Source organism: Larimichthys crocea, chromosome III (genome assembly GCF_000972845.2).
Source record: "Larimichthys crocea isolate SSNF chromosome III, L_crocea_2.0, whole genome shotgun sequence".
Classification (NCBI taxonomy): domain Eukaryota; kingdom Metazoa; phylum Chordata; class Actinopteri; family Sciaenidae; genus Larimichthys; species Larimichthys crocea.
Window position 1 is genome coordinate 27,724,578 of NC_040013.1, and position 25,106 is coordinate 27,749,683.

A 25,106-nucleotide genomic window follows, 5' to 3' on the forward strand; every position below is an offset into this window, starting at 1 on the left:
CCTACAATTGTCTTTTACCTTATGTAGTTCAGTTAATTGGCCAAAAAAAGAAAGTATGAGAGTGAAAATACTGGTGCTAAGATGTCTTCCAGCTGTGTGGAATTCAGCCAAAACAAGTCTTCAAGGCACAAAACATATTTTCTAAAAGACACATAGAAATACATGTATGTAGAAGGAACAGTTTGCCAAGGTGAACTGGATTCAAATACACTAAATAGTTATAAAAAATCACTTTTATGACTCGAGGTTTTGTAGACTTGACAAACAGGAATTATCCACAACTTGTAAAGCAAGAATGAGATACATCATGTTAGTTTCAAGAAGAGCTAGAAAGACCTCTGGTGGTACAACTGAGAAGCATCATGTATAAGGCATTTTATTGTAAATCAAATTAAACACACACTGTATTTAGAGAGTACCCTCCCAGTTGTGATTTAGAGGTTTTCCAGCTTAGTATTCAGGATATATATTTTTAAAAGCAACAATCAACGTTTATTACTTCCATTGTCAAACATGACGAAACTGTATGAGGAGAGAAAGCCATTAAGTCAATCAAGTCATTAAAACCTTCGATTGAAGATGGTTTTAAGTCGATGACCCAGCTCGGGGCTCTAAAAGCTTTCTTGAACAGCAGCATTTTGTTCTGATAGTCTTTGACTTCATTACTAAGATTTCTTCATCTGTGGGACCTCGCGTACACTGTGTACTTTATACCAAATGATCTCACTGCAATTAAATTTGGCCTGGCTCGACTCCAAGAAACACAAACCCAAAATGTCTACCATTTCAAAATCGATGCCAAGGAATTTGAATCCAGTTTAACTTCATTTGGACTGTCACTGTTTGAAAAGTGTTACTTCAGCCAGCAATTACAGAATAATTGTGACTGAAATCAACCTCGACATAAGTGGTAATTTTGTGCAACACAAAAACACTTTTTGAATTAGGTAAAGTCTGGGAGCTGACAACGCTTTGTATGTTACCTAAAAAGAAAAATTCAACATCTTCAGAAAACAACTTTTATTTATATTTTGTTCACATGTAAAGCAACATAGTTTCAAAAGCATCTGCAGCATTTCATCCCAGTGCAAAAACAAAGACAGTCTGATTGGGTTTACTACATGTGGTACTCAATTATCATAAACCGGCTACATAACCAACTTTGACTGAACCCTGCACCTGAATGACATCAGTCAACATTCGTCTCTGAAAGCTTATTGCAACTGACTTCATACATCCTCATAGTTTCTAATCCAAATATGGTGGAAAACCAAAGCGTCTCAATAGAGTGGATTAATTAATCTGATTGCTGGCAGCTGGAAAAGTGTTGAAGACAGACGACACCTTTTCACAATTAAACAGTGTGAATGACCATTAGCCAGCACATAAAAGTATAGGATGTGTCTTTAAAAGGTGAATGTCAGAATATAAAACCATGAGGGACTGGATGGAATAAGTCAATGATAACATTGTTGATAACCTCCAACTACAATGAAGTTACACATGGAGTGTTTTATTTTGTTTTTTCCCACCCTATCCACCGGGCTTTACGCTGTCTGGTCCCCTTCTTGGATCCCACCCATCCTTACAACCACTTTGACCAACGAGTGGAAGTCACTGGAGTCAAAAACACATGACCATTTCAAAAGGTTTCTTATCCGTGTACAGGGTCAATTATGTTTACTGCAACACAAGCAAGACATAACAGTAACCAAATCTTGTGACACACATCGGTAATAATCAAGTGTGAACATCTTGCAGACACATTTTTTTTTTTTACATGAATGACACAAAGAGGCTTCAGAAGAATAATATAACAACAAAAAACAAGTATGTGACTAAATCTGCAGTATATTTACTTGATTATCCTGAATATCATGAGAGTGATGGAGTGGGTAAGTAAGCAGTACCATTTTAAATAAAGCTCAAGATGAGTGTACCACTGCATTTAAATAAAACCTTGGAACACAAGTTGGGAAAACATGTTTGGACATTCTCTCAATAAATAGACTACTCTTGATTCTCAGGAGCAACGGCCAGTTAACATTGGAGTTACTTTAAACCTTCTTATTTTATTTGGCTAATAAGCAACATCTTACTGGACAGATTAGTCGTGTCCAATATAGATATTCATCTACACACTTCAATATGCACACTAGCCCTTAAAACACAAACATTCATCAGCAAATACCCTCTTTGGGGTGGTCTAAATCAGGAAATACAATGAGAGTATTTGACCAATACTCCTGATCAATTCTATGTATAGATCTCCTCTTTACACTCTATATACACATAACACAAAGCAATCTTAAAATGTTAAAAGTCAAGATGTTTAAAACAGTACATCCAAAAATCATAGGGGAAAACGTTGAAGGGTTGAGCATAAATTATTTACATTATAATTACAAGTTTACAAGCACATGGAGTTGAAATCTGTACAGTGACCGCACTGCAGGCAGAAATCAATTAAATGTTTATCAGCGCTAAACCAGGTTTATGATGGTATAGCAAGCAAGAAAGAAAAAAAAAAAAAATTAACATTTGGCTCCAGTGTGCACTGCCCGCTCTCACATAAGACACATTGGTTGTTGATTTAAACCTGCACTACTGTGCAGTACGCCATCTACTGTACACAGTGGGAAGGTTTTTCAGTACATTCAATTGATGCCAACACAAGTTTGGTATTTTTAGCTATAAATCAATCAACCAATCTTCTAGCCAAACCATGACTAAAATTATAAATGCTTCAGGTGGCATGAGAAGGTAGAGTTCAGAATGGCAAGCAGCTGTTGTTTCTACATATTTTCAGCCATAAAAAGGTCATTTTAATCCTAAGAATAATTTCGCAAGTACCGGTATTTCAACTTTTCATCGCCAAAGAATCCCTGACAGCTTCATGTACATATATATCCGATGGTTGAGAGAAAGACAAACACAGACAGTAAAGTCACTAAAGAGAGTCACGTTGACATTCTTCAAACCTGCTCTTTTTGAAGTGGCCATTAGGGATGTGGGTGACTAGTCGAGTAGCTGATATACATGTTGCTACATCATAAATAATAGTCTGTTAAACTATTTATAATATTTTATTCATGTAAAACACCAGTTAACTGTTGCATCTTTATGCAGTATTGCCGTCCACTTTGGGATTTGAGATGTGTTAAGGTACGATAACACTAAGGAGTGAGAACCTAGCTATCACATTAGAAAATACCTGCCATTCTTAATGCTGACTGACAGCTGTTTAGTTAGCTGTGGTAACATTAGCATACCTGCTCTGTAACTTCACTGATCACATTACAAAGCTAATCCAAGTTAAGTCAGTGATGGAAAACAACAATAATATAATAAAAATACAATATGATAAAAACTTGAAAGGCATCATGTACAAGAAGTTATCCCACAACAATCAAGTTAAAATGAGAGTGATCTCTCTCTTCCTGTAACAGGATATACCGGAGTATGTAACTTGTGAAGCCTGGCTGTGTGTGCGGTTTGTAATTTTTGCTCAGTTTTGACTGTTCTGAGTATTTTCTTACTTTTAGACTTGTCAACTAGTCTGCGTTTAAAACATCAGCGACATTTAGTCATCAGAAACATCCCTAGAGGCCACTATAGAGCTCATACAGTGGGGTGAGCGAAAGGACTGTGGATGAAGCGTGATTGTCTGCTCAGGCATGAGGTTTAGATGAATGCTGCAGTGGAGAGGTTTGGTCGACAGCATTAAGTGTGAGGAGTGTATGTTTGCATCTGACAACTCCCTGTCAGACACACAATCAGAGCCACCCTGAGCTAGCAAATACAACTTACAGGACCAAAAATGAACCACCTTGTCCACACCCAGGTAGAGCAAAACTTCTGGCTTTGATTAGCACTCTGGCCTGGATAAAGGGAGTTAAGAGACAAGGTCCTACAATAGTGCAAACACTGCTGTTGTCCTGGCGACGTGCCCCGGGCTGCCGGTTAGTAGCACCTCTATTACAGATATCTTTGGAGCATAGGCAGGTTGTTGTCCATCCACCGCTGGTTCAGCCTGATGGTTTCCAAAGCTTCCCGAGCGCTCCTCATCTGAGAGCCGCGCTCCTTCAGACTAGAGAAGAACCCCTGCACCTGAACAACACACACAGACACACATTGAGCTGTAAATATCTCCCCATAAAATCAGACCTCATACAATCCGGCATAAATGTATTACATCAGAAAAAGAAACATACTTGATCAAGGTGTGCCTTTGTGGAGAACTGGGAGGTGGCAGATTTAACGATTGTCTGGATGGCAAAGGAGCCCACATGGAACCTGCAGCAAAAAAAAAAACCAAAACACACAAACAGCGCTCATGGTGTTTCATCTTTTCACACAAAATATCATATATTTCCACTAAATATATCAGGGACCACTTACTTCTCTATGAGGCTGTCCCAGTTCTCTTGTATAAAATCCCAGGCGAACAGGTAGCCTGCAAAGCCATTGCAGATAGCGTTGATGACCAAAGGCAGCTCCTGTGTCTGGATGGGGTCCCCCTTCAGACCTGCCTTTAGAATCCTAGAGAGATTGTGATAAGTCTTACATCATTACCTTAGCCTCAGAATAAAGTGTTTGTCAACCCCTTTAACATAATGTAAGTGCAATATTGCAATTTGATGCCCACAATTTCAGAGTGCAATTTACTTATACAGACCTGTCGTAAATATGGAGTATTGTACACGTGCATTATATTACTTACGATCAAAGACTAGTGAGTCAATAACTTTCCTAACCCAGCCAAACATCAAGCACTTTTTCCTGCTCTTAGTTTCCCTACATCAGTGTCTCCTCTTTGCCTCTGCTGAACTCGGTTATGTTGCTTGCTCGCCTGGCACTGGTGCCTATTCTGGTGTAGAGGCCGCAAAGTGGGAGGCACCCTTCACCCTATTACAGGACAATGTAGGGATGAAAAGTTGATGCCCTAAAGGCAAACAAACATGAACTCTTACCATACAATCCTCCGTACATCCTGAGTGGACGCTAGGCCCCGTAGCATTTTGCGCTTCTCTGAATCATAGGTGGCATGTCCGTACTTGTTGAGCAAAATCGGCCAATCTTCATCTGATTGAGCAGCCACACTGAATACGACTTGCTGCAAATCGCCTGGGATCCTACAGAAATATATAAAGAAGAACATATTGTAGGTTTACTTCCTTCAAGTCAAAGTCTAATTCGATCAAGTCACATTCCCCCATTCCTGCTAAAGATGATTTCTATCTCTAAAAAGATGCTTGGACTGCTGTCACTGTGACCCAGAAAAGAAACTCAAAGATAACATGCTTCTACGTACCTGAAGGTCCCGTTGGACTCGACATACTGTTTGAACAGAGCTTTGGCTTTTTTAATGCAGTTTATTCTTTTCAGACCGCAGGCCGTCTCTAGCAGGGCTGAGCGAAGCTCCTGCTTAGACACACTCTCCTCCTCTGTCCATGTTTGATTGTCCATCAATGAACCAAAAAGACTCATAATGTAGTTCTGTCAGATGCAAAGAAAAAAAAAACATAAATATACAGAAACACTACACATTTCAACAATCTAGAACTACCTTGAGGATTTTTATTACTTTAGATATCATGTGTCATGTGTTTGTCAGATATGTATCTTTTATGTAATTTATTGTTTCCTTTTTCTTATCTATAAGTGAGTGTGTTTGTGTGTATGTGCATGTACCTTCATGCGGGCCACGAGATATTGCTCCTGTCTTTTGTCGAGCAGCTGGTAGATATTGTTGAGCTGCAACAAGGCCTCTGTTACAGGAGAAGTCTCTGTTTCATTGGGCATGTAGTTCAACAGGTTGAGAACATGTTGGAATGACACACGACCCAATCTGTTGACACCACAGGAGAGAGAATAAAGCTTTTTTTTTAAAAAGTTCTCCTTTCACTGAATGTGATTTAAAGAACAAGTAGTTATGCTGTCCGTCATACCTGCTGAGAGCAAAGATGTTGTGTATGAGTGAGGCACGGTCTTCATGTGTAAGAACACTGACATTTTTGGACAAAGCATCTATGAGAGCAGCCCAGCCCTCGTCTCCATAGTGAACAATGTAGAATCCTGTGTTTCTATAGTTTAACTTCAGCCACTTGACACTTTCTGGCAGCTTAAATGACTCTGAAAACACAAACAAATACACAGTTAACATTTGGTACGGTACCTGATACTCTGAGACTTTAATATTGCAGGTTTATACTTTGTGTTTTACCTGATTTGGTCTCCAGCGTGACCAGCTGTCGGCAGCGGGGGTCCAAGCTACAGCTGTCGTTTACGTACGTCACTGGAATATTCCACAAGCTTAAGAGAGTGCAGAATACAGTTAGGGTTGTGTTGTGTGTTTATGTGTGTGTTTATGATCTGTGCACATGATATTGTAACCCACCTGGAAGTACGCGTGGCATTTTCAGATGTGAGGAGGAAATGCTCCTGTGTGAGGGTCACCTCATCACCCTTGCGGCTTACAGTGACCAACGGGAAGCCTTTCTGTGACGTCCATGAGCTCATCATCTTCGACACATTCAGGTGCTGTGTTGGGACCTCGACCTGAGGACAGCAAGAGAAATCCAGAGTAGGTCAAGTCCAAAGCTATTGTTTGTTTTTTCTGAATTGTGTTTTTAGCATTAACCAGCATTAAGCATTGTGGCAAACCTCCAGATGACCTGTGCAAGACTAAGCAGGTGCAAGTAAATCAACAGGGGCAGCAGGGGGAAGTAATGAGCTGGCAGACTGCCGTTACACTGAGGGCACTGGATTCAAGCCATGTTGACAGTAATTATCCAATCTTCTGTCTGTATCTACAGTTTCGTCTGCTTTGACTCTTCTTGGGAGTAATGGGAGTAAGCAAAAAGATGAACTCTCTCATAGATCAACCAATAAATTATAACATCATCAACTCATTTATTGCCTTTTATGAGGATAACGTAGCTTCTGTGACAGCTGCGGCTGATGACAGGGCGACTATATTTTAGCCAGATGGCTGGCTGGCCGATCACTGGGGGTAGTTAAGCATTAAATGTAGCAAAAGTGATAAACTACTGATGCGTGCTGTCCATTGCATCAAAAACAAAAATGCAGGTATACACACACCTGTGTAAGACTGTTCCAGAGGTTGTCAGTGTCCGTGTTTAATCCACTGAAAGTTTTTAGGTATAACATGATACCCTTCCTGAACTGTTGGTCGCCTGGCAGGGAGGCGTTCAGCATCAGGAGAATGGATGCACCCTAAAAGAAAGTGGAACAAAGCTTCTGTGATCAGACCGAAGGTACGGTTATAAATGATTGTAAGGTCAATAGATAAATAAACATCTGGATATGGAAGTTTAGTGAATATTCGTGAACATTACATCTATTTATCTACTTTAAAACTATATACAAAAGTGTACCTTTTCATAGGAGACAGAGTCAAACATCTCTTCCACCTGTTCCGGTGTGTTCACCTCAGTCGACACAGCGTGGGAAGAGTTTAGTGCATCTTTGTCCAAAGCTCTGAACCGAACAGCCAGGAACAAATTACCCTGCAAAGATAGGACTTATTGCTCAGGCACGTAGCGAAGCACACAACTTTATCTACATCAAAACGTTGGCAAATGCATACGGAGGATTTAATAACGAGCTAGATATGTAAACTTACAATGTCCAGTTTGGGCAACACTGTCTGCAGTGACATGTACTGCATGTAAGTGGCAAAGCCTTCATTGAGCCACAGGTCATTCCACCAGCTCATCGTTACCAAATTTCCAAACCACTGCAACACAACATCAGAGATAGATTAGGACCTGATTGAAGTACATTCAGTGTCGCCTGCAAACACAAAGGTGAACAATTACCTGATGGGCGAGTTCATGAGCTATGACGGAGGCGACTACTTGTTTTTCAAGAGTAGAGGACTGTTTGCCCACCAGCAGGCTGGTCTCTCTGAACGTGATGAGTCCCCAGTTCTCCATGGCTCCTGCCAGGAAGTCTGGGATGGCAACCAAATCTGACAAAGGAGAGAGGGAGCATATCAGGGTGTGTGTAGAAAGAAGGGAAAAAAGAAACAATCGGAGGAGGAATAGATAACGTTCAAGTGCCTGTGTGTACTCACCTAGTTTTTTGAGGGGGTAGGTAATTTCAAAGAAGTTATTGTAGAACTCCAGCAGTTTGGTGGCCGTGTCAAGAGCATAGTCAGTGTGCTCCTTCTTCTCTGGTACAGAGTACACAGACACCTAAAACACATACACACAGTTTATCAGCAACAGCACAACCTCACCAGATACTAAATTTAAAAACTATACAGCCTACACTGAAAGCAAAAGTCATATACGTGTCAGACCTACCAGAGTTTCTGAGACATTTTTGCTGATAGGGGTGAAGTCAGCAACAACGAAGGCCACCAGGTAGGTGCTCATGTTGACACTGGTCTTTTCAAACTCATCTTGGAAAAGGTCATCGGAAAGTTTTGTGGTTTGAGCCTGGAACACGCATCGTAACAGTAAGATCACAGTGGGTACAGGACTGACTCACAAGTTCCTCAAAATATACAGAGTGAGTAACCTAATGTTGTTGTGTATGTTGTGTCTATCCAGGTGACACACATAACATTACTGATCATCTGCAGAGAATGAGGTTGTGCATACTGAAACACACTGGGGTGGAGCATTGTGTATTTAAAATCATCATTGTAAGAATTGAACTCTTTCTAGGTTGTACTTTGAAAATAAACTATATATCTCACAACTGTACTTCAAATTGTGTCAACCAAATAAGTAAATTGATGAAGCTAATTTTCAAACCAAATGGTGTGTTTAAACACCTCCTCATCTTCACCAGGATCAAGATGGAGGGAACCAACGCAGACACGAGGAGAACATAAAAAGGAAGTGGTGGTTTGAGGTTTGAACAAGGAACCTTCTTGCTGTGAGGCGACAGTGCAAACCACTGCACCTCCGTGCCGCCCTGTTTCAACACCATACTATAAAAATAACCAGAATTCAACTAATGTGACAATACCTTAGGCATGTTGGAAAGAGTCATGTAGGCTGGTTTTCGTTTGATTTTGATTAGGAAGGTTGCTTTAAAAGCTGGTTCATCAAAGCAAGGAAAGGCCTTCCTAGCTGACAGCGGCTCAAACTGAGTTGCAGCTAGTACCCTGGGGACAAGGGGTAAATGAGCATGATCATAATCATGATTAAACAGCATACGATAAAAGCTGCAAAAATCAATAAAACAGCCTTCAGTTTTAGTTTATAAATTGTTATTATTTTAATTTACAACACTGCTTTGTTAATGTCTGGTCATGTAGATCCATACAGACTTTGTTTTAAGTATCTGCAACACATTTCATCTTTTGTGAAGAACCTATAACACAGCCATTTAATCAAGTGTACCTCTTGTTTCCATCTTTATCTGTGTATGAGCTGTTGTAGAAACCGTCATAGGTGTGTGAGAGGTTGGCCGAGTAATCCAGGGTCAAAACACAGGTCTGGCCTGCCTTCAGCTCCTCGGAGAACTTTACAGCTATCTGCTGTTTGGGTTTGTACTCCAATACAGTGACATCCCTGGGCTCCCCTTCGCCCAGCTGGAAGAGAGAAAAATAATATATTAGTAAGAAAATATTAAGAAGAAAAGAAAGAAAGAAAAAGAAAGAAAGTTAAAAAAAAAAAAGCAAAAAGAAATTATTTTGTTCTGGCACAACAATTGAAATATTTCTGTACACATAATCATCACCCATTAGCACTCCAATCCTACCTTGAAAGTAGCTTTGGTGATGTTATGACCAGCACTGTGCAGGACAATGCGCTTGGTGTTGTGCTGCACAATCATGGTGATAACAGTGCAGCCGGTAAAGGTCATACTGTCGAGATTGGGGCTCAGGGTGATGTTATAGCTGAGAGGATGCAAGCTTTGAGGCAGCCGGTACTGTGCCCATGGAAACAGTTCACCATTTGTGGACACAGGGTAGACTGGCTCGAAGGGAGTGGTTTTGTTTGGCTTACGACAACCCGTCTGCAGAAGGATAGAGGGTCAGGGTTAGCCAGGGAATCAGGCATGACAGAGAAATTAAAAAACAAAATAATCTGATTGTGATATATGTCATGTTTAGCTATCTACACATGGTCACAAACCTACCTAAACAGAACTATTAAATATTGCACTTACCTTGGTAAAGGTGCATCCAGGTAAGAAGTACAGTACCATCGTCATAGAGGCCACTATCACCAAGAATAACACACATACAACCATGGTGCGGGCTGAGGGCCGTGAACATGACCTGAGACCAGAAAGAGTTTGTTTTACAAATACAGGATGAAAAGGAGAAGCAATGTGTTTAGATGGTGGAGCTATGGGGGATGGATGAAACAAACATAAAGCTTTTACTTGATACTCAGCAGACTAAAACCATTTTTGTTTGGTCAGTTTTCTTCATCTGCATCATATTGGAACTGGAACTTCGGTCTTTACACATTTCTAGTGCAAACTCTACTCTATTTTAAACGTTTAAAGTTTTAGTATTTTACTTAATATGCATTTGCATCCTTGCTCTGCAACTGTAACCACAAGGTTTCTGACAGGACTTTCAATACAGCTGCAGTTTCAGGAAATGTTTCTCTATACATCTGCTGCAAGCTGTTCACAAACACCACCGCAGGATGTTTTATGATTCTATGTAAATCTTTGTTACACATGAGGTCATGGAAGAAAGAGTTTTACTGCACCCACGGGTTCTACATGTACTTGCTACGATGTGTTTATTACGGTCTATAGTTCCGGCTCATTAAACCTGAACTATCTCCACAATACTAATCACAGAAGCTATTGCATATGATAATATGTGATTACAGCACTGATTTGAGATGAAAATACTGAAGTAAAATCATTTATATCAAAGCACAGTGCGCATTACCTGGGTGGAGCCTGCCTGGTGTATGGAGAGGAGCTGGATCTGTGAGCAGAGCTACGGTTCATGAAGGACATGCCTAGCAGACGAGCTGAAGACTCGCAGTCCTCCTCATCCTCGTCCATATCATTCTCCCCCAGGCCTCGCACAAGCAACCGTGAGCTACGAGGCTCGTATGCCACCTCATCTGGGTCGAGAGCAGGAAACGTCTAGAAAGAGAGAGTATACACAATACAGTCTGTTATTCACCAGTTAAGCTGTGCAGTGATTCCCATATAATGTTAACAACTGAATTCCCTTCCCAGGTAAATTAATTAACACAGGGTAAGATGTGTGGAGGCGGTGAGGAGAGGGAGGGCAGAGACGGGAATAATGAAAGATAATCAGGACAGAGAGGCATCTGCCAACAAAGAACGGGCCACAGATGACAAATAAACCCTGATGATCAGATAGTGTTGTTGTTTGTTTTTATTAGAGTTGCAGTTGCTGTGGAAATAAAGATCTTGATGGGTGTCGTTGTTGGGCATCAGATGTTGAGGAAACATAAAGGTATTGGGGTATGTATAAAACCTTATTTATGAGAATTTATGATACAGTATGTCTGTATTATCAGTATCAAAGAAGCTGAATGGAAAACATGGGCTATTGTAGCGCTGAAGAGAATGATACTGATATATAAATAAATATTGCTTTTTCTCACAGCTGACAGATCTGAAATATCATACAGACCGGTGAAAGTGTGCAGATGAACATCACTGGCTACCCACAAGTGCCGCACATCCTGAAATGAGCTGATCCTTATTTATATCTCCTTCATCTGCTCACATTATCGCATTTAAAAATAAAATCGGGCCGCTCCTTGAAATGAAGTTGTAGGCTACAATGATGAATGCATGCATGGCACAAGATGGCATGAGCGTACCGGAAACGCGGCGGAGTCTTTGGCCAAGTCCACAACATCAGGCTCTTCTTCAAACATGCTGTTCTCAATCATGTTCCTCGGCAGGTTGGCCCGCTCTCCTACACAACAGAGGAAGAGAAATCAGACCACTGATTCAAAAAAAGTGGAAATGAAAGAGTTGAGAGAGTGAGAACAGTTGCATACATTAATACACACACAGACTTACACAGTACGTTAACATATTTTATGTGCTTCTGTGTTTTTTGGAGTTCCAAAGAAGGGTGGTGGCGAATAGCCATTTTTCAACACAAAGGCCTGTTATTGTCACTGGATGGGCAGGCAACTTGAAGCCTTGTTCAACAAAGCACTGACTGAGTTTCTTCAGTTTCCTGTTAGTAAACTCCTACAGCACTTCCTGGTGCTTTGACCTACATAAAGTAAAGTACACCATGCTGATAAGGCAATTTAAAAAGTACTCCAAAGAAATCGACAGAAATTGTTGTATTTACTCACAGTTTGTTTATTTAACTACAGTGCCCATAAAACAAATACAATAAATATTCATTATCTGGCGATGTCACATGCTGCTGCAGTTTACAAAAAAAACCTGCATTTCCACAAACTAACCCGTGTCAACGGCATCATGACAAGAGTTACTCCTTGTCTTACAAAATCCATGTGACTTTATGGCAGCCTGCACTCAGTAATTCATGAAACAATCACAGGCATGTTCAACTTCCCTAATTCAATAACAACGAAAGTAGTAAAAAAAAAAAACCGCTCTGCGGCGCGAGTCTCCCATTTTGCCTCACGTTCCGTTCATGCTTTTACAGACTGCAGACAATGCGTTTTCAGTCTTAGATTTGAGGTGAAAGCACAAGAGGATTTCATGTGTCCTGTCCTGAGTGTTTCTGATACGACTGCGTGTGCTCTCACCATGCCTCTGTCTGGGCCACACTGCTATGGTATGAATGTCTATTAATAGGCTAAGAGCTAAGGAGTAGGTAATGTCAGAGCCATAAAAAAAAATAATACAAATGATAATGATTGTCTATTTCTAACAGCTGTGGGATATTGTTGTGATATTAAGGGTGAAAGTTATTTCTTGAAGTAAGAAGACAGATTGGAAAGGCGTCTTTATTTATTTATTCAAATGTTATATATGAACAATCAACAACTCCTGTACTTTCCTCAAGCTTGTATGTAAATACAGCTTTAAGTGCTCTTCCTGTTTACTCAACACATTTATCAAACCTGCCTATATATATTTAAACATATGTGTATGAGTTTAACAAGAAGAAGAAGAAGAAGAAGAAGAGCCACAATGGTTGTTTTGTTGGTCGGTCTTAAACAGGAAGGAAGTATCCGTTAATGTTTTGTCACTGTTATCTGATCCAAATGTGATTGTCAAACGTGACTTTGGGCTTTCACCAGAAAATCACACAAAAAACCCCAAGCATGTACACACACAAAAACAGGAGGTCAAACTCTTGTGATTTGGTGATTATTCAACCTGTAATTAAAATAACATACACAGAGGAGAACAGCTTTCCTTAAGGCTGTGCAGGTGTTTGCACTGAGCTTTTTGTTTGTTTTAATAAAGCCTGAGTCTCCCTGGGACCTGAGCAGAGGTTATAAAGCAGTTTGCTGACTTATCAGCTCTGCACAGCACAAGACAAAACACAGCTTTTTATCAAACCAGCAGGCTTGGACTGGGCAAACAGTGTCTGCTGTGTTTTGACAGACAACACTGTGACACACTGTAAGTCTGTTTCAGCCACTGTTAGAAATGCGTGAAACCAAAATAAAACAGTTCATGTTGGCGAGCAGACTAAATGTTATCATGCCTCTGCAGGACCGTCCAACTATAACAACACGAGAAGACAGAGGACATTTCTTTTCAGCTTGTCAACATGTGTCCTCGGGTGAATGTCCCGCTGCTAAATGTCCCGTTTAGTTATTAGCTGGCCTGTTAGCATGCTGTTCATGTCTCCTTTCCTTACCTGTGCTGTTGCTGTCAAACGGATCCATGGTCGGACAACTCAACCAGCTCGTCACGTCCGAAACAAAGCAGCCTCTTCACGTTTTACAGCAGGTATTGTTTCCAGCTCAGGCTGTAAACAGCAGCTCCGTCCTCTCTCACTGTGCTCACGTTAGCTACGTAGCTGCTAGCTCGGGGGACTAGCCAACTTCCAACAACTGACAGAGAGACATCCAGTTTGCTAACGTGAGCTCGCCTCCGTAACTTTGTCGCCCATGGCTGCGTGGGGAAAACGTGAACGACGACGGGAGCGTTTAAAAAAAGAAACCGAGCCTTGCGCTAGAAAAGGAAATATGTAAACAAATGTGACTCTCTGCACGCTCGGTGAAGTAAGCAGAGAGCTAATGACACTTTGCTTCCTCCCGGACCAGTTGTTGACAGCCTCCCATCAAATTACAATGCTCTCATCCTATTGGCTGTGAGCGCAGAGGGGGCGGGGCCAAGGGGACACCACGTACTTTTTTTGTGTTTTACTATATTTGTGAGGACATTGCTGTTTAACCACCAAAAATAAGGGTGACAAAAAAATTCAATTGGGCCCCCTCTGCGCAGCTGTTGTCACCACATCTCTAGGACCTAACTATCCCATCAAAAGCTTTACATAACTCTAATTAAAGACTTGCAACTGTTTTGCGTCTTGTAGTTCAATGCTAGTACTAGCACAATATTTACTGCTGGTGATTTGTACATGCATGTAAGTCTGCATACAGTATGCAGTGCAGTTCACTATTTGATGCGAGATTAAAAGCCACCATGAAAATGTGCTAAAGGCCATTTTTGTTTAACTTTTACTGCCCAAAACACATCAAAATAAAGAGATAATTAATTTCATTATTATATTTGAAATATATATACTCAATGATGATGGTTTAATAATTTTATATTGGTGTTTACCTATTTTTTGGGCCCCTGGAATTGTCCTAACTTTTCCCCCCTATACAGCGCCCCTGGGTGCAGATAATTGAGAAAGTACAAACAGTGGAGGCATTTATATATATAGATATATATATATATAGAGATATATAAGATATAGATAATATACGTTAATTATAGTTTTTTTAAAAAAGATGTATTCTGTTCAGACAAAGCTGTCGCAATATCAATATCTCCAGAGCAATTTAAAATTACATGAATAAGTTAATCCAATCCAACACTTTAACACTTTAACACTGCATAGTTCCTGTGGTTGTCAGATGATGTGACACTGTGCCAAGAAAGGTCGCCATGTTTTCTCAAACCTTTTTTGTGTATTGGGTTTGTACATACAGAGTTTTTCTATCTGTATAATGGAGAGCATTTCTTTCAGCCAGTGTGCAAAACAAGGTGGAGTGTTGGACTGTCAGGTCAGAAGAATAAGTTTCTTAGCCACCACCATTCCTATCCAAACAGTGGAGGCATTTGCACGCCAATTGGATGAATGACGCACAGCTCTTGGCATTTAATAACCAATAATAATTATGACATAAAATGTTTTTTTATCAATCATAAACATAAACAGGTTAATAAGGTGAGTAAGTAAACGTTGAATAAAGTAAATATAAAAGTTATTTTAGGGCAGGCTTAAAATGTGACACATTTAAAAATATTAATTACATGTGGGGGTCTCTGTTTTGTTTGTCTCTCAGCCAAGGGGTCCTTGGGTTGAAAAAGGTTGAAGACCCCTGCCCTAACTGTTACATGCTTGACCTCAACCATTACTGTAACTTTAACCTACATAATGTTCTCACCTTAACACAAACACAAGTCTAAATCATCAAATACATAGCTAAAAAAAGACAAATATCATGCACAAGCACTTTAATTCTGAGAACATTTCATTTCATTACATTCATTCCCAGGAGGTCAACTCCAGCTGTTACATGGTTAACCTCAACCATTACCCAAACCATAACCTACTTAAAGTTCTTACTTTAACCCAAAAACCAAGTCTGAATCATCAAGTGAATAGTTAAAATAACAAATATCACATACACACACACAGAGAGACTTTTTACTTTAATTGTGAGGACATTGCATTGCACAGAGGCCAATCCTAACCTTGACTCTGCATGTCTAACCTCAACCCTAACCTTCACCAGTCTTAACCCTAAAATAAATATGTTCAACACCACAGACATGGTAGTTGTACAGACACACATAACACACACACAGTTTCCAGGAAGTATTTTATTTAATGAGGTATTTTCAAGCATTTGAGTGTCACTTTCATTTCTACCAATGAAATTTTATTATTTTTTTGTCTCACAAATAAGTTTTACAAAACCTTTTTTTCATACATACAAAACTGTCAACTCTTCAGTGATGTCAAGCACATCAAAATTATTTGCAAATAGAAACACATCCATCAAAAATTCTAAATCTCTTGTGGCATCTAACATTCACCACTTCTCTTTCTGCTGTCGCTCACTTCATTCTTTTGTTCAGCCAGTTTCTCAGAGTCTCGAGGTTCCTCTGAAACCAGCGGACGTTTTTCTGAATGTTTTCCAGGGCGATCTGGGTAGCTCTCAGCTGAGACGCCTCTTCTTTGATAGACTCAAAGAACAGCTTCACCTGAAAGTCAAAGACACATCCATTTACAAAAACACACAAACACACAAGAGGAAAATTAGCACCAAAACATTTTTAAATAAATAAACTCAAAGACGGTTTACTTATTTCAGTTTAAGTCACAATTATGTTTGCAACAAGATTAGCAGAACAACATTTTAAAGATAAGTCTTTTTAGGTCAGTACAGTACCACATTATCTACAACTGAAAACAGAATTACCATTGTAAGATTTTTAAGACCACAAAATTTTCAAATGAAATTGCTAATACCATAGCATGTTTAAATATTGGTGCATGTCTAATTTGGATTGTAAAGTAGTTCAAAATATAAGACTGCACTTACATCAGTGAGTTCCTCTGGATTTGAAAACTGGGATGTGGTACCAATGATGATGTTTCTAATAGTAGATGAGCCCAACTGGAACCTGGCAGAACAGAAAGGCCACAAAGAGGGCGGTCACATACAGTACAAATATCTCTTTCTACATATGCACACACACTGTTATTTAGTGCTTTCATAGTTGTGACATTAACTACCCATTGTGTAGCTTGTGATATTATCAGGTCTTTATCAACCTGTTCCACTTGTTGAATGGCCACTAAAAAGGCAGATCTTACAGGTTTACACAAAGTTCAGCAGAAAAGTGCATTCGCAGCATTACATTGTTCAACTTATTCAAGTGTCTGCATTGTTGTGCCTACTTCTGAACCAGTGTGTCCCAGTTCTTCTTGACAAACTTCCAGGCTAGATGATGTCCCTCCGAGTTCCTGGCCACCATCCGGATGAGATAAGACAGGTCCTGGGATCGAATCACCTTCCCTTCCAGACCCCACTGCAGTAGTCTGCAACACACACACATACATTATAAACTATTTTATTAATACCTCAGTATCTGCAATCACTTGTTTATTATATCTGTAATACAGACAGAATTAACATTGGATATCTGTTGGTGGCAGTGCTGTCCTGTACAATACCACATGTTTACCACATGGTGGCAGCATTAACTGCGCAGTAGGAAGAAATCAATGTACCTCTGTAGTTTGTTTGTGTCTTTACTGCATGTCAAGGCAAACAGGATTTTGCTTTGTTGTGCTGCAGAGAGGGAGATGTTGTATGTGTGTAAGAGTGAGGCCCAGCCATGGTCATCCTGAGCTCCAACTGAATACACTGTTGTTGCCACATCAGTGGGCAAGCTAGGATAAACACAAGCAGAAACATGCATATTAGGGACATGATGAAATATCCAATTATATGCTCTAGCCGAGCACAGGGAATAGCTAATCATATCTTGTTGACTGATAATGATGTGTGTTAAAATATAATTTAGACAAGACATACTTGAGTGTACCGTTGGACTGAAGCCAGTCTTTGAAGCTCTGATGCGCCTGCTTCAGACAGGGAGGATCTTCCAGATCGCAAGCCAGTGACAGGACGTTTGACCTCAGCCGTCTTTCTGACACAGAGCCCATGTCGCTCCACGTCTGCTGGTCGATGACAGAACGGAAATATCGCAGGATGTACGTCTGCACCAAAGCACACAGAGAAACAGCATCCCAACTTAAGCAGTATTTCATTTTTCATACATTCTTTATATCGGCATAAATGTGTGCTCTTGTGTTCTCACCCCCAGGTTGCTTTTTAGATCTGACTCATTCCTAAATGCAATCATCTGGTAGAAGCCCGACAGATAGGCCAGTCCTTGGAGTAGAGGCACATTGTGTGTCTCCAATCGCAGGTAACCAATCAGGTCCAAGGCTTTATTGACTGGCAGGTGACCTGCCCTTTAGAGACATACAAGAATATTTGAAAGGTTAGGTGCTATTTCAGGGAGGATCATCAAAGCTGTGTATGTGTAACTGTCTCTTGTTCTCTCACTCACATCTACTAACACGTACACACACACACACCACATATATACTTACGTGACCAACTGAAAGGCGTTGTGTATCAGGTGAGTCCTGTCTTTGTAGCTCAGAGCTGTGTGGTTTTCCAAAAGTAGTTTGGTCATCTCGTCCCAACCACCATCCTCGTAATGAACCACATAGTAGCCGGTCATGTCATCGTTTATTTTAACCCAGCTGACTTCCTCTCCGATATGTATACTGTCTAAATGAGACACAGGCAGGAAACAAATATAAAATATAATGGCAACAGAAAGATAAAGGTCCAGTTTGAATTATATTTTGCATCTCTTCCCTGTTACCTGTGTGTGTTGTCATCAGGTGTCTGTGGACCGTGCTGGAAGCATCTGTTTTGTATGTCAGTGGGATATGCCACAGGAAACTGGACAAGAAAAAATAATTTTTACAACATAAAATCTTAGTTTAAAATCTTATCTTAATAATAATAATAATAGCTGAATAGCTGAAAGAGTAAAAACTAAGAGTAGAAGTGCAAAGTGTAGTGTGAACGTAATAGTAAAATAAAAAGTAAAAGAAAACTGTACAAGTGCATCTCGGTACTCACCCCTGTTGCGATGCGGACCAGAGAGGGTCAGAAGGCATCACTGTTCTCAGGAACCTGTCCTGTCTGAGCAGCAGGAGAGGCCCCTTCCTAGATACAGTTACCAGAGGAATACCTTTCTGCAGCGTCCAAGTGTGCATCATGGCTGTCAGGTTCAGGTGTTCCCCTGCAAACAGGTACTGTAGGAGACCACCAGAGATCAAAACATGCAAGGTCAGAAAACAATCTTGTAAACAGTGTGAATTTTTTTAAGCGTAATCCCACGAGGAGAAGTCAGTTCATGTTTAAAAAGTTTACTTACTGCATTCTTGGAGGCCTGACTGCTGCTGTAACAGTATTTTCCTGATGTGAAGTCCTCCTCTGAGCATGTCTGAAAAACACATTTATTAATAATTACAATAACAACAATATTTTAATAACAATGAATAATTTTACTGTTTGATTTTCATCATAAAGATCAACTGAATATGATTTCTTTCTACCTTAACAGCTGTTTGTTTTCAATTCTGTTTAGTAAATAAATTAAATTGGTCAGAGTAGAAACAGACATGATGTTCAAATCAAATCAAATGCAAATCGATTTATGTACCACGATGAAATGAACTAGAAATAACAACTTTTTGGAAGGGAAGAAAATACTATGCTATGCATTATGAAATGTTTAGTAGAAATAAACTGGATATCTAATATATTTTTTGTTGTTTGTTATAAGAAAAGAGACCTCTAAAGAAGAAGAAAAATTAAATGTATGATTTCTGTAAATGAAGTGTCTGTCTGCAACTTCAAATACAATAGTGTCAGGCCGCCCCTTAACTTTTTGATTTACAAGAACATGACAATGGACTGCACAATGACAGTGTCACATAATGTAATTTGTGTTTGTACATTTGCTAGACTATCCCACAGGTCCTGGTTGTGTGCATTTCTGTAGCTGTATTTGTGAAGGTATCGCACGAGCCCACTCTGGAACACGTCTTCAGTCAGAAAGTGTCGCAGCATGTGCAGGATGCATGCTCCCTAGAGGGAGAAAGAGAAGAGGTTTGTTTAATTGGGCCATGACAGGTAATGATGTAGCTTGGTGTCAAAGTAGTTTGAATGTTATTAGTCATAAATGTGAAAAATTACATTTTCTGTTAAAATATCGATATAGAGATCAACAGTTATGTCGTCACAAATGTGTGTTTGCACAATGAACTCATAATGAATTGCCATTAGCAGTTCTGTGGAGAGACCAAAAGCATACTTTATCATAGGAGACTGTGTCAAACATCTGTTCGATCTGAGTGGGGTTCTCCGCCGGGCTGGATATTGGCCGAGAGGAGTTAAATGAATCATAACCAACTGCTGAAAAACACATGTCCAGTAGATATTCCTCCTGTGAAATTGTGCACAGAACAGGATCATTAGTACTCTGTCCGAAGTTTAATGCTAATCTACCACTGTTTATTTCTCAGATTAAACAAATCACATACCACTTTGAGATCAGGGTAGGTAGCCTGGACAGAAATGTACTCCATGTATCTGGCAAATCCTTCATTCAGCCAGATATCGTTCCACCACTCCATTGTCACCAAGTTACCAAACCACTGCAGGTAAGATAGATTTAAAATTTCAGCACTTTGTATTGTCTATTTTTGTAATGAAGAGTCACAGACACACACAAGTCACACACCTGATGTGCGAGCTCATGGCCAATCACCAAAGTAACCCAAAGTTTATCAGAAATTGAGGATGTGAGGGGATCAAAGAGAAGGCTGGTCTCTCTGTAGGTGGTCAGACCCCAGTTCTCCATCGCACCGGACTGGAAGTCTGGGATGGCTATCAGATCTGAGAGAGGGAAAACACACCTCAGGAGACAGCAACGAGTAACGAGGGGAAATGATGGATGTTTATATGAAAGAAAAGAAATATTGTGTAGCTTAGCTACACAAAGGGCACCTTGCTTGGGTAGCGGATATCTGATGTTGAAATACTCCTCATAGAAATCTAGCATTTTGACAGCGACCTCCAGGGCGTAGTGGGTTTGCTGCCACTTCTCAGGGGCAGCATAGATAGACACCTACAGATACACAAAGGTGCACGAGAAACAAAATAAAACGTGTCACTAAAAGCCACATTGCTGGAAAGATATGAAGCTGTTCAACTATCATCACAGAGGCCGCACCTGCACCCCAGAAGAAGTTGTTGCAGTGACAGATTTGAAGTCACAGATGACAAAAGCTACGAGGTAAGTGCTCATTTTTACAGATGTATCAAACCGGTCCTCAAGGAGGCCATCGTTTACTTCCACTGTCTTCACCTGAAATACACAAACAATTAATTATAGCCACTTTTCACACACATTTAAACATGTGTGATGACCAAAAAAAACCCACTCACAACAGGCATGTTGGACAGAGAAATGTACTCTGAACTCCTCCTAACACGTATGGAGAAGTTGGCTTTGAAACTTGGCTCATCGAAACACGGGAATGCCATCCGAGCACTCGTGGGCTCAAAGTGAGTTGAAGCTAAGGTTCTGCAAAGAGACATCAGCAACTTTCTGGTAGTTGGAACATGTGACCAGCAAAGTATGTGTTGATATTTCACCAAACTTGCTGTAAAAAAAGTCTTAAAATCTTACCTGGTCTCTCCTGTGCTGGTCCTGTATGTGCTCTTATAGAAGCCAGAGAAGCCTTCTGCAAGTTTTGCCCCAAACTCAATATACAAAAAGTACTTCTGCCCACTGCTGAGCACCCAGGGAGAAAAAATACCAATCTGCTCATGGGAAGGGTTGTGAAGAACTGGAAGAACCTATGAAGAGAGAAGCAGGATATTGTCAAAAGTTTTATTTCTAGTCAATTTATTTCATGTAGTGTACTTTCAGCTACCTGGTCAGACAGAAGACCAAGGTCCTGGTTCAATATGGTGGCCTTCGTGATGTCCAGACCCTTGCTGTGTAATACAATCCAGTTTGTATTGTTCTGGACATCAATCTCGATCTGCACTGAGCCAGTGAAACTCAGGCTTGTGAGGTTAGGGTGCAGCAGGAGGCGGTAGTGAAGAGGAATGATATACCTAAAATAAAGAAGTATGTGTTGCTTTTTTCAATCAGCAAATCAGAAAACAGAGGTCCACCAAAGTTTGTGGGTATTACAAAAAGTACTGTGAAGGGTACCTAGGCAGACGAAGACGGCTCCAAGGGAAGGATAGGTTACCAGTACCCAGAGAAGACTGCTCTCCTGTGGCCTGCTGTGGACTCTGGGTGGGCTGAGAGCCAACCAGAGACACTTGGAATAGAGACAGCACTAACAGTCTCACCAAGGCCATTGCAGAGGAAATGTTGTTACCACTGATTTAAAAAGAAGAAGTGTGACAGGCAGACATCTAGTATTCAACTTGGTCACATCCCAAACATGAGGAACAATAGAGGAAGCACCGGCTGATGTGAGCGCTTTGTCCAGATGTCACACTATCATAATATGCTGAATCAAATGTGTGTTTTCTTAAACCTGGAAGAGACAAGAGCAGAATTATACATTTCAGACACCACATATATCTCTCAATGAAACATCATTTACACTGCTGTTCTTCCTGTGTTCAAGTATTCCAATGAAAGATTTTACATTTACTGTGTCACCAATAAACAAGGACTGTCTTCCTGCTTCCAGCATTTAGATTTGTAACAGATTTTAGAGGTCAGTATCTCAACAAAATGACTCGTATGACTCACAGTGTAGAAAAGTCTTATTTTACTTGTTACTTGTCAGTTTTGGAGCTTATAGGCATCCCAACATGAACACTGTTGAGTAAGCAGGCCAACTGAGACTCAAACATGTGAGCCTGAAGGAGACTCACATGATTTTCCATGCAGGACAAAACAAGCCGAGGACACAGCTATAACTGCAAGGTGACAACAGCTGCAGGAGCATAACTGCAATTCAAAGCAGGCTACATAGACTGTATAGCTATGCTGCACCATAAAATGAAGATTATGTCAGATACAACGACCCACTAAGTCCACAGTCCATCAGATCGAAGCATTTGTTCTAACGATTGTAGTTGCAAAGTAAGAAATCAATCAAAATCTAAATTTCTGCTTTAGAGGTTTGTGTTTTAAGAAAAATCAGTTAGCTGCGAATGTCAAAGTGCTGTACCTGGGTCATTCCGGTTTCCTTCCTTCATGTGCTCTCTGTTAACTTTCACTTTCGCTTTAGAGATCCCGCCCACAGCTGAGGCAAAAGCCCAGTGTGTGTGTGTGTGTGTGTGTGTGTGTGTAAGAGAGCCTCACATGTTGATAATCTATAGTTCACACTGTCACACAACAATTTCTGTGTGTGTGTGTGTGCCAGTGTGTGCAGGTGTACCCCACAGGAGTGTTGTCTAATGTTCTGTGTGTGTGTGTGTGTGTGTGTGTGTGTGTGTGTGTGTGTGTGTGTGTGTGTGTGTGCCAGTGTGTGCAGGTGTACCCCACAGGAGTGTTGTCTAATGTTCTGTGTGTGTGTGTGTGTGTGTGTGTGTGTGTGTGTGTGTGTGTGTGTGTGTGTGTGTTGATAGGATCAGTTCCTTACCTCAGATCTAACAGCCGTAGGCAGGTGTGTCTCCTGTTTAAATGACTCTGCTGTCCACATTACTGCTCTGCCCTCATTTGTCTCCCTCTTTAGAAACAGATAAAGCTTCATTTGTGTCTGCCTCTGTTTCACCCCTTTCTGTTTGTGTGTGTGTGTTGGGGCAGCAGGTGGGGGGGGTGTCACAATAATGAGACAATGCAATGCTCCCTGCAAAGCTAAACGGTATGCCCCCAATTCACACACCGAGATATACAGAAGGTGCACACACAAACACACACACATGTGCTCATACATACAAGGCACTGAAGTGACTCTAACTAAAGCAGACATGACTGAGCCATCCAGAGGTCTATTTTACCTTCCTATCATCTATTTATGGACAGGTAAGAGCTTTTAATGTATAATGCATGATTATGGTGTATATTTTGAATCAATAGGCAAGAAAAATCAGTAGGCTATGTGGTTAAAAAAAAAATCATAGATGTAACCCAAAATCATAAATTTATCTCAGTGAGTTTTTGAAATCCGTAAAACTCTTCTTCTCTCTGTTTTTAGATATTTTATCGTCGATTACTTTTGCTGCAGTTACTGCTTTAAATTCACAAAGATTGGTGAGAGCTTGAAGCACAAAAACAACTGACGGATGAATGAAGCATGAAAGATTTAATAATAAACAGTTACACTATATATGTATCCATTTAGATGTCCATGTTTGAATCCTGGCCTAATAAAATAAACATCAAACGTGTGATTGTTAAACAATTTTTAAACAAAATGCCTCATATTTGCAGCTGCTGTAGTCTTATAGTCATCCTATAATCCTCCTTTCCTTATTAAAATGTTGTTCTTCATCATCTTTTAGGTGGGGTCGAGGGCAGTGTGCTTGCATCTCTGGCTCCTCCGGTCCACCTGTCGGGGGAAAGGCTGGGTTGGACCTTGCTGGTCTGTATGGTGAGTGACTTCAGGAGAGGGCACCTAGAGGTGAGCTGGAGGTCACCATCAGAAGGCGTCGTGTCCAGCACACCCCACAGCATTGCTGTAAAAAGGAAGCATCGTGGCCAGAGCGCTGTGGCCATCATCACAGTGGTGACCAGAGACTGGCCATCGTACAGTTGCTCTGTAAGTCACAGACGACATCGAAAAGTCAACAGGAGACACCACACCACCTCAACAGGTAGCACTGTAGCTGACCATGAGTGAAGATTTCTACTACTTAGAAATAGAACAAACTTATTTTATATTTCATACTTTGATCACATTTTTTTAAAAATTTCAGATCATCAAGATGAGATCAGTGATGAATATGAAGAGATAGACGGTACATTTTAATTGTTCACAAACAATTAAATTGGTGTGTGATTCATACAGATGTTGGTCCTTATGTTAATCTGTGTGATTTGATCTCCAGATGTTTGCCTTTGGACAAACACAGTGGTCGTTACGGTTATGAGGCTCCTTTTCATGAAGATCATCGTCTTTAACACTTTGATGACGATTCATGCTGTTATTAAGTGGTAAGAGGATGAGTTTGTGCCATCAGTGATAAAAAATAACCAATGTGAAAAATATGTTTTTTTAATCTTTGATAAGATATACTTGTTTCAAATATCTTTATGTATGTGACATTTTCAGATGGTTGGAAAGCTTCTGATGCACCATGTGACCATCGAAAAGAAATCTAACCCATAGAGGGGAACTCTTTCTT

At 40.4% G+C, this 25,106-nt stretch overlaps 2 protein-coding genes across 4 annotated transcripts; both read right to left on the minus strand.

Moving 5' to 3' along the window:
* Nucleotides 1-1,005: 1,005 nt before the first annotated feature.
* Nucleotides 1,006-14,215, minus strand: lnpep (leucyl/cystinyl aminopeptidase). Of its 2 annotated transcripts, XM_010733678.3 has the most exons (22): nt 13,799-14,215; nt 11,817-11,914; nt 10,901-11,103; nt 10,156-10,267; nt 9,745-10,002; nt 9,384-9,574; nt 9,007-9,145; nt 8,334-8,468; nt 8,102-8,222; nt 7,845-7,996; nt 7,649-7,762; nt 7,401-7,532; nt 7,105-7,239; nt 6,401-6,561; nt 6,227-6,315; nt 5,952-6,135; nt 5,695-5,851; nt 5,315-5,499; nt 4,974-5,135; nt 4,402-4,542; nt 4,215-4,296; nt 1,006-4,110 (listed from the first exon to the last, which is right to left on the minus strand). In XM_010733678.3, exons 1-22 carry the CDS (start codon nt 13,824-13,826, stop codon nt 3,979-3,981), a joined length of 3,111 nt encoding a protein of 1,036 aa, XP_010731980.3. In that variant the 5' UTR covers nt 13,827-14,215; the 3' UTR covers nt 1,006-3,978. The 2 variants fall into 2 exon arrangements, with proteins under 2 accessions (XP_010731980.3, XP_027129184.1); XM_027273383.1 differs by having other exon boundaries at nt 7,845-8,222.
* A 1,824-nt stretch (nt 14,216-16,039) lies between these two features.
* Nucleotides 16,040-23,029, minus strand: erap2 (endoplasmic reticulum aminopeptidase 2). Of its 2 annotated transcripts, XM_019254866.2 has the most exons (21): nt 22,988-23,029; nt 22,009-22,342; nt 21,722-21,908; nt 21,475-21,644; nt 21,231-21,369; nt 21,016-21,150; nt 20,790-20,910; nt 20,524-20,678; nt 20,324-20,437; nt 20,095-20,226; nt 19,737-19,868; nt 19,153-19,221; nt 18,855-19,030; nt 18,592-18,671; nt 18,311-18,494; nt 18,013-18,169; nt 17,727-17,911; nt 17,420-17,581; nt 17,087-17,227; nt 16,728-16,809; nt 16,040-16,386 (listed from the first exon to the last, which is right to left on the minus strand). In XM_019254866.2, exons 2-21 carry the CDS (start codon nt 22,158-22,160, stop codon nt 16,240-16,242), a joined length of 2,820 nt encoding a protein of 939 aa, XP_019110411.2. In that variant the 5' UTR covers nt 22,161-22,342; nt 22,988-23,029; the 3' UTR covers nt 16,040-16,239. The 2 variants fall into 2 exon arrangements, with proteins under 2 accessions (XP_019110411.2, XP_019110410.2); XM_019254865.2 differs by having other exon boundaries at nt 20,524-20,910.
* Nucleotides 23,030-25,106: the final 2,077 nt, after the last annotated feature.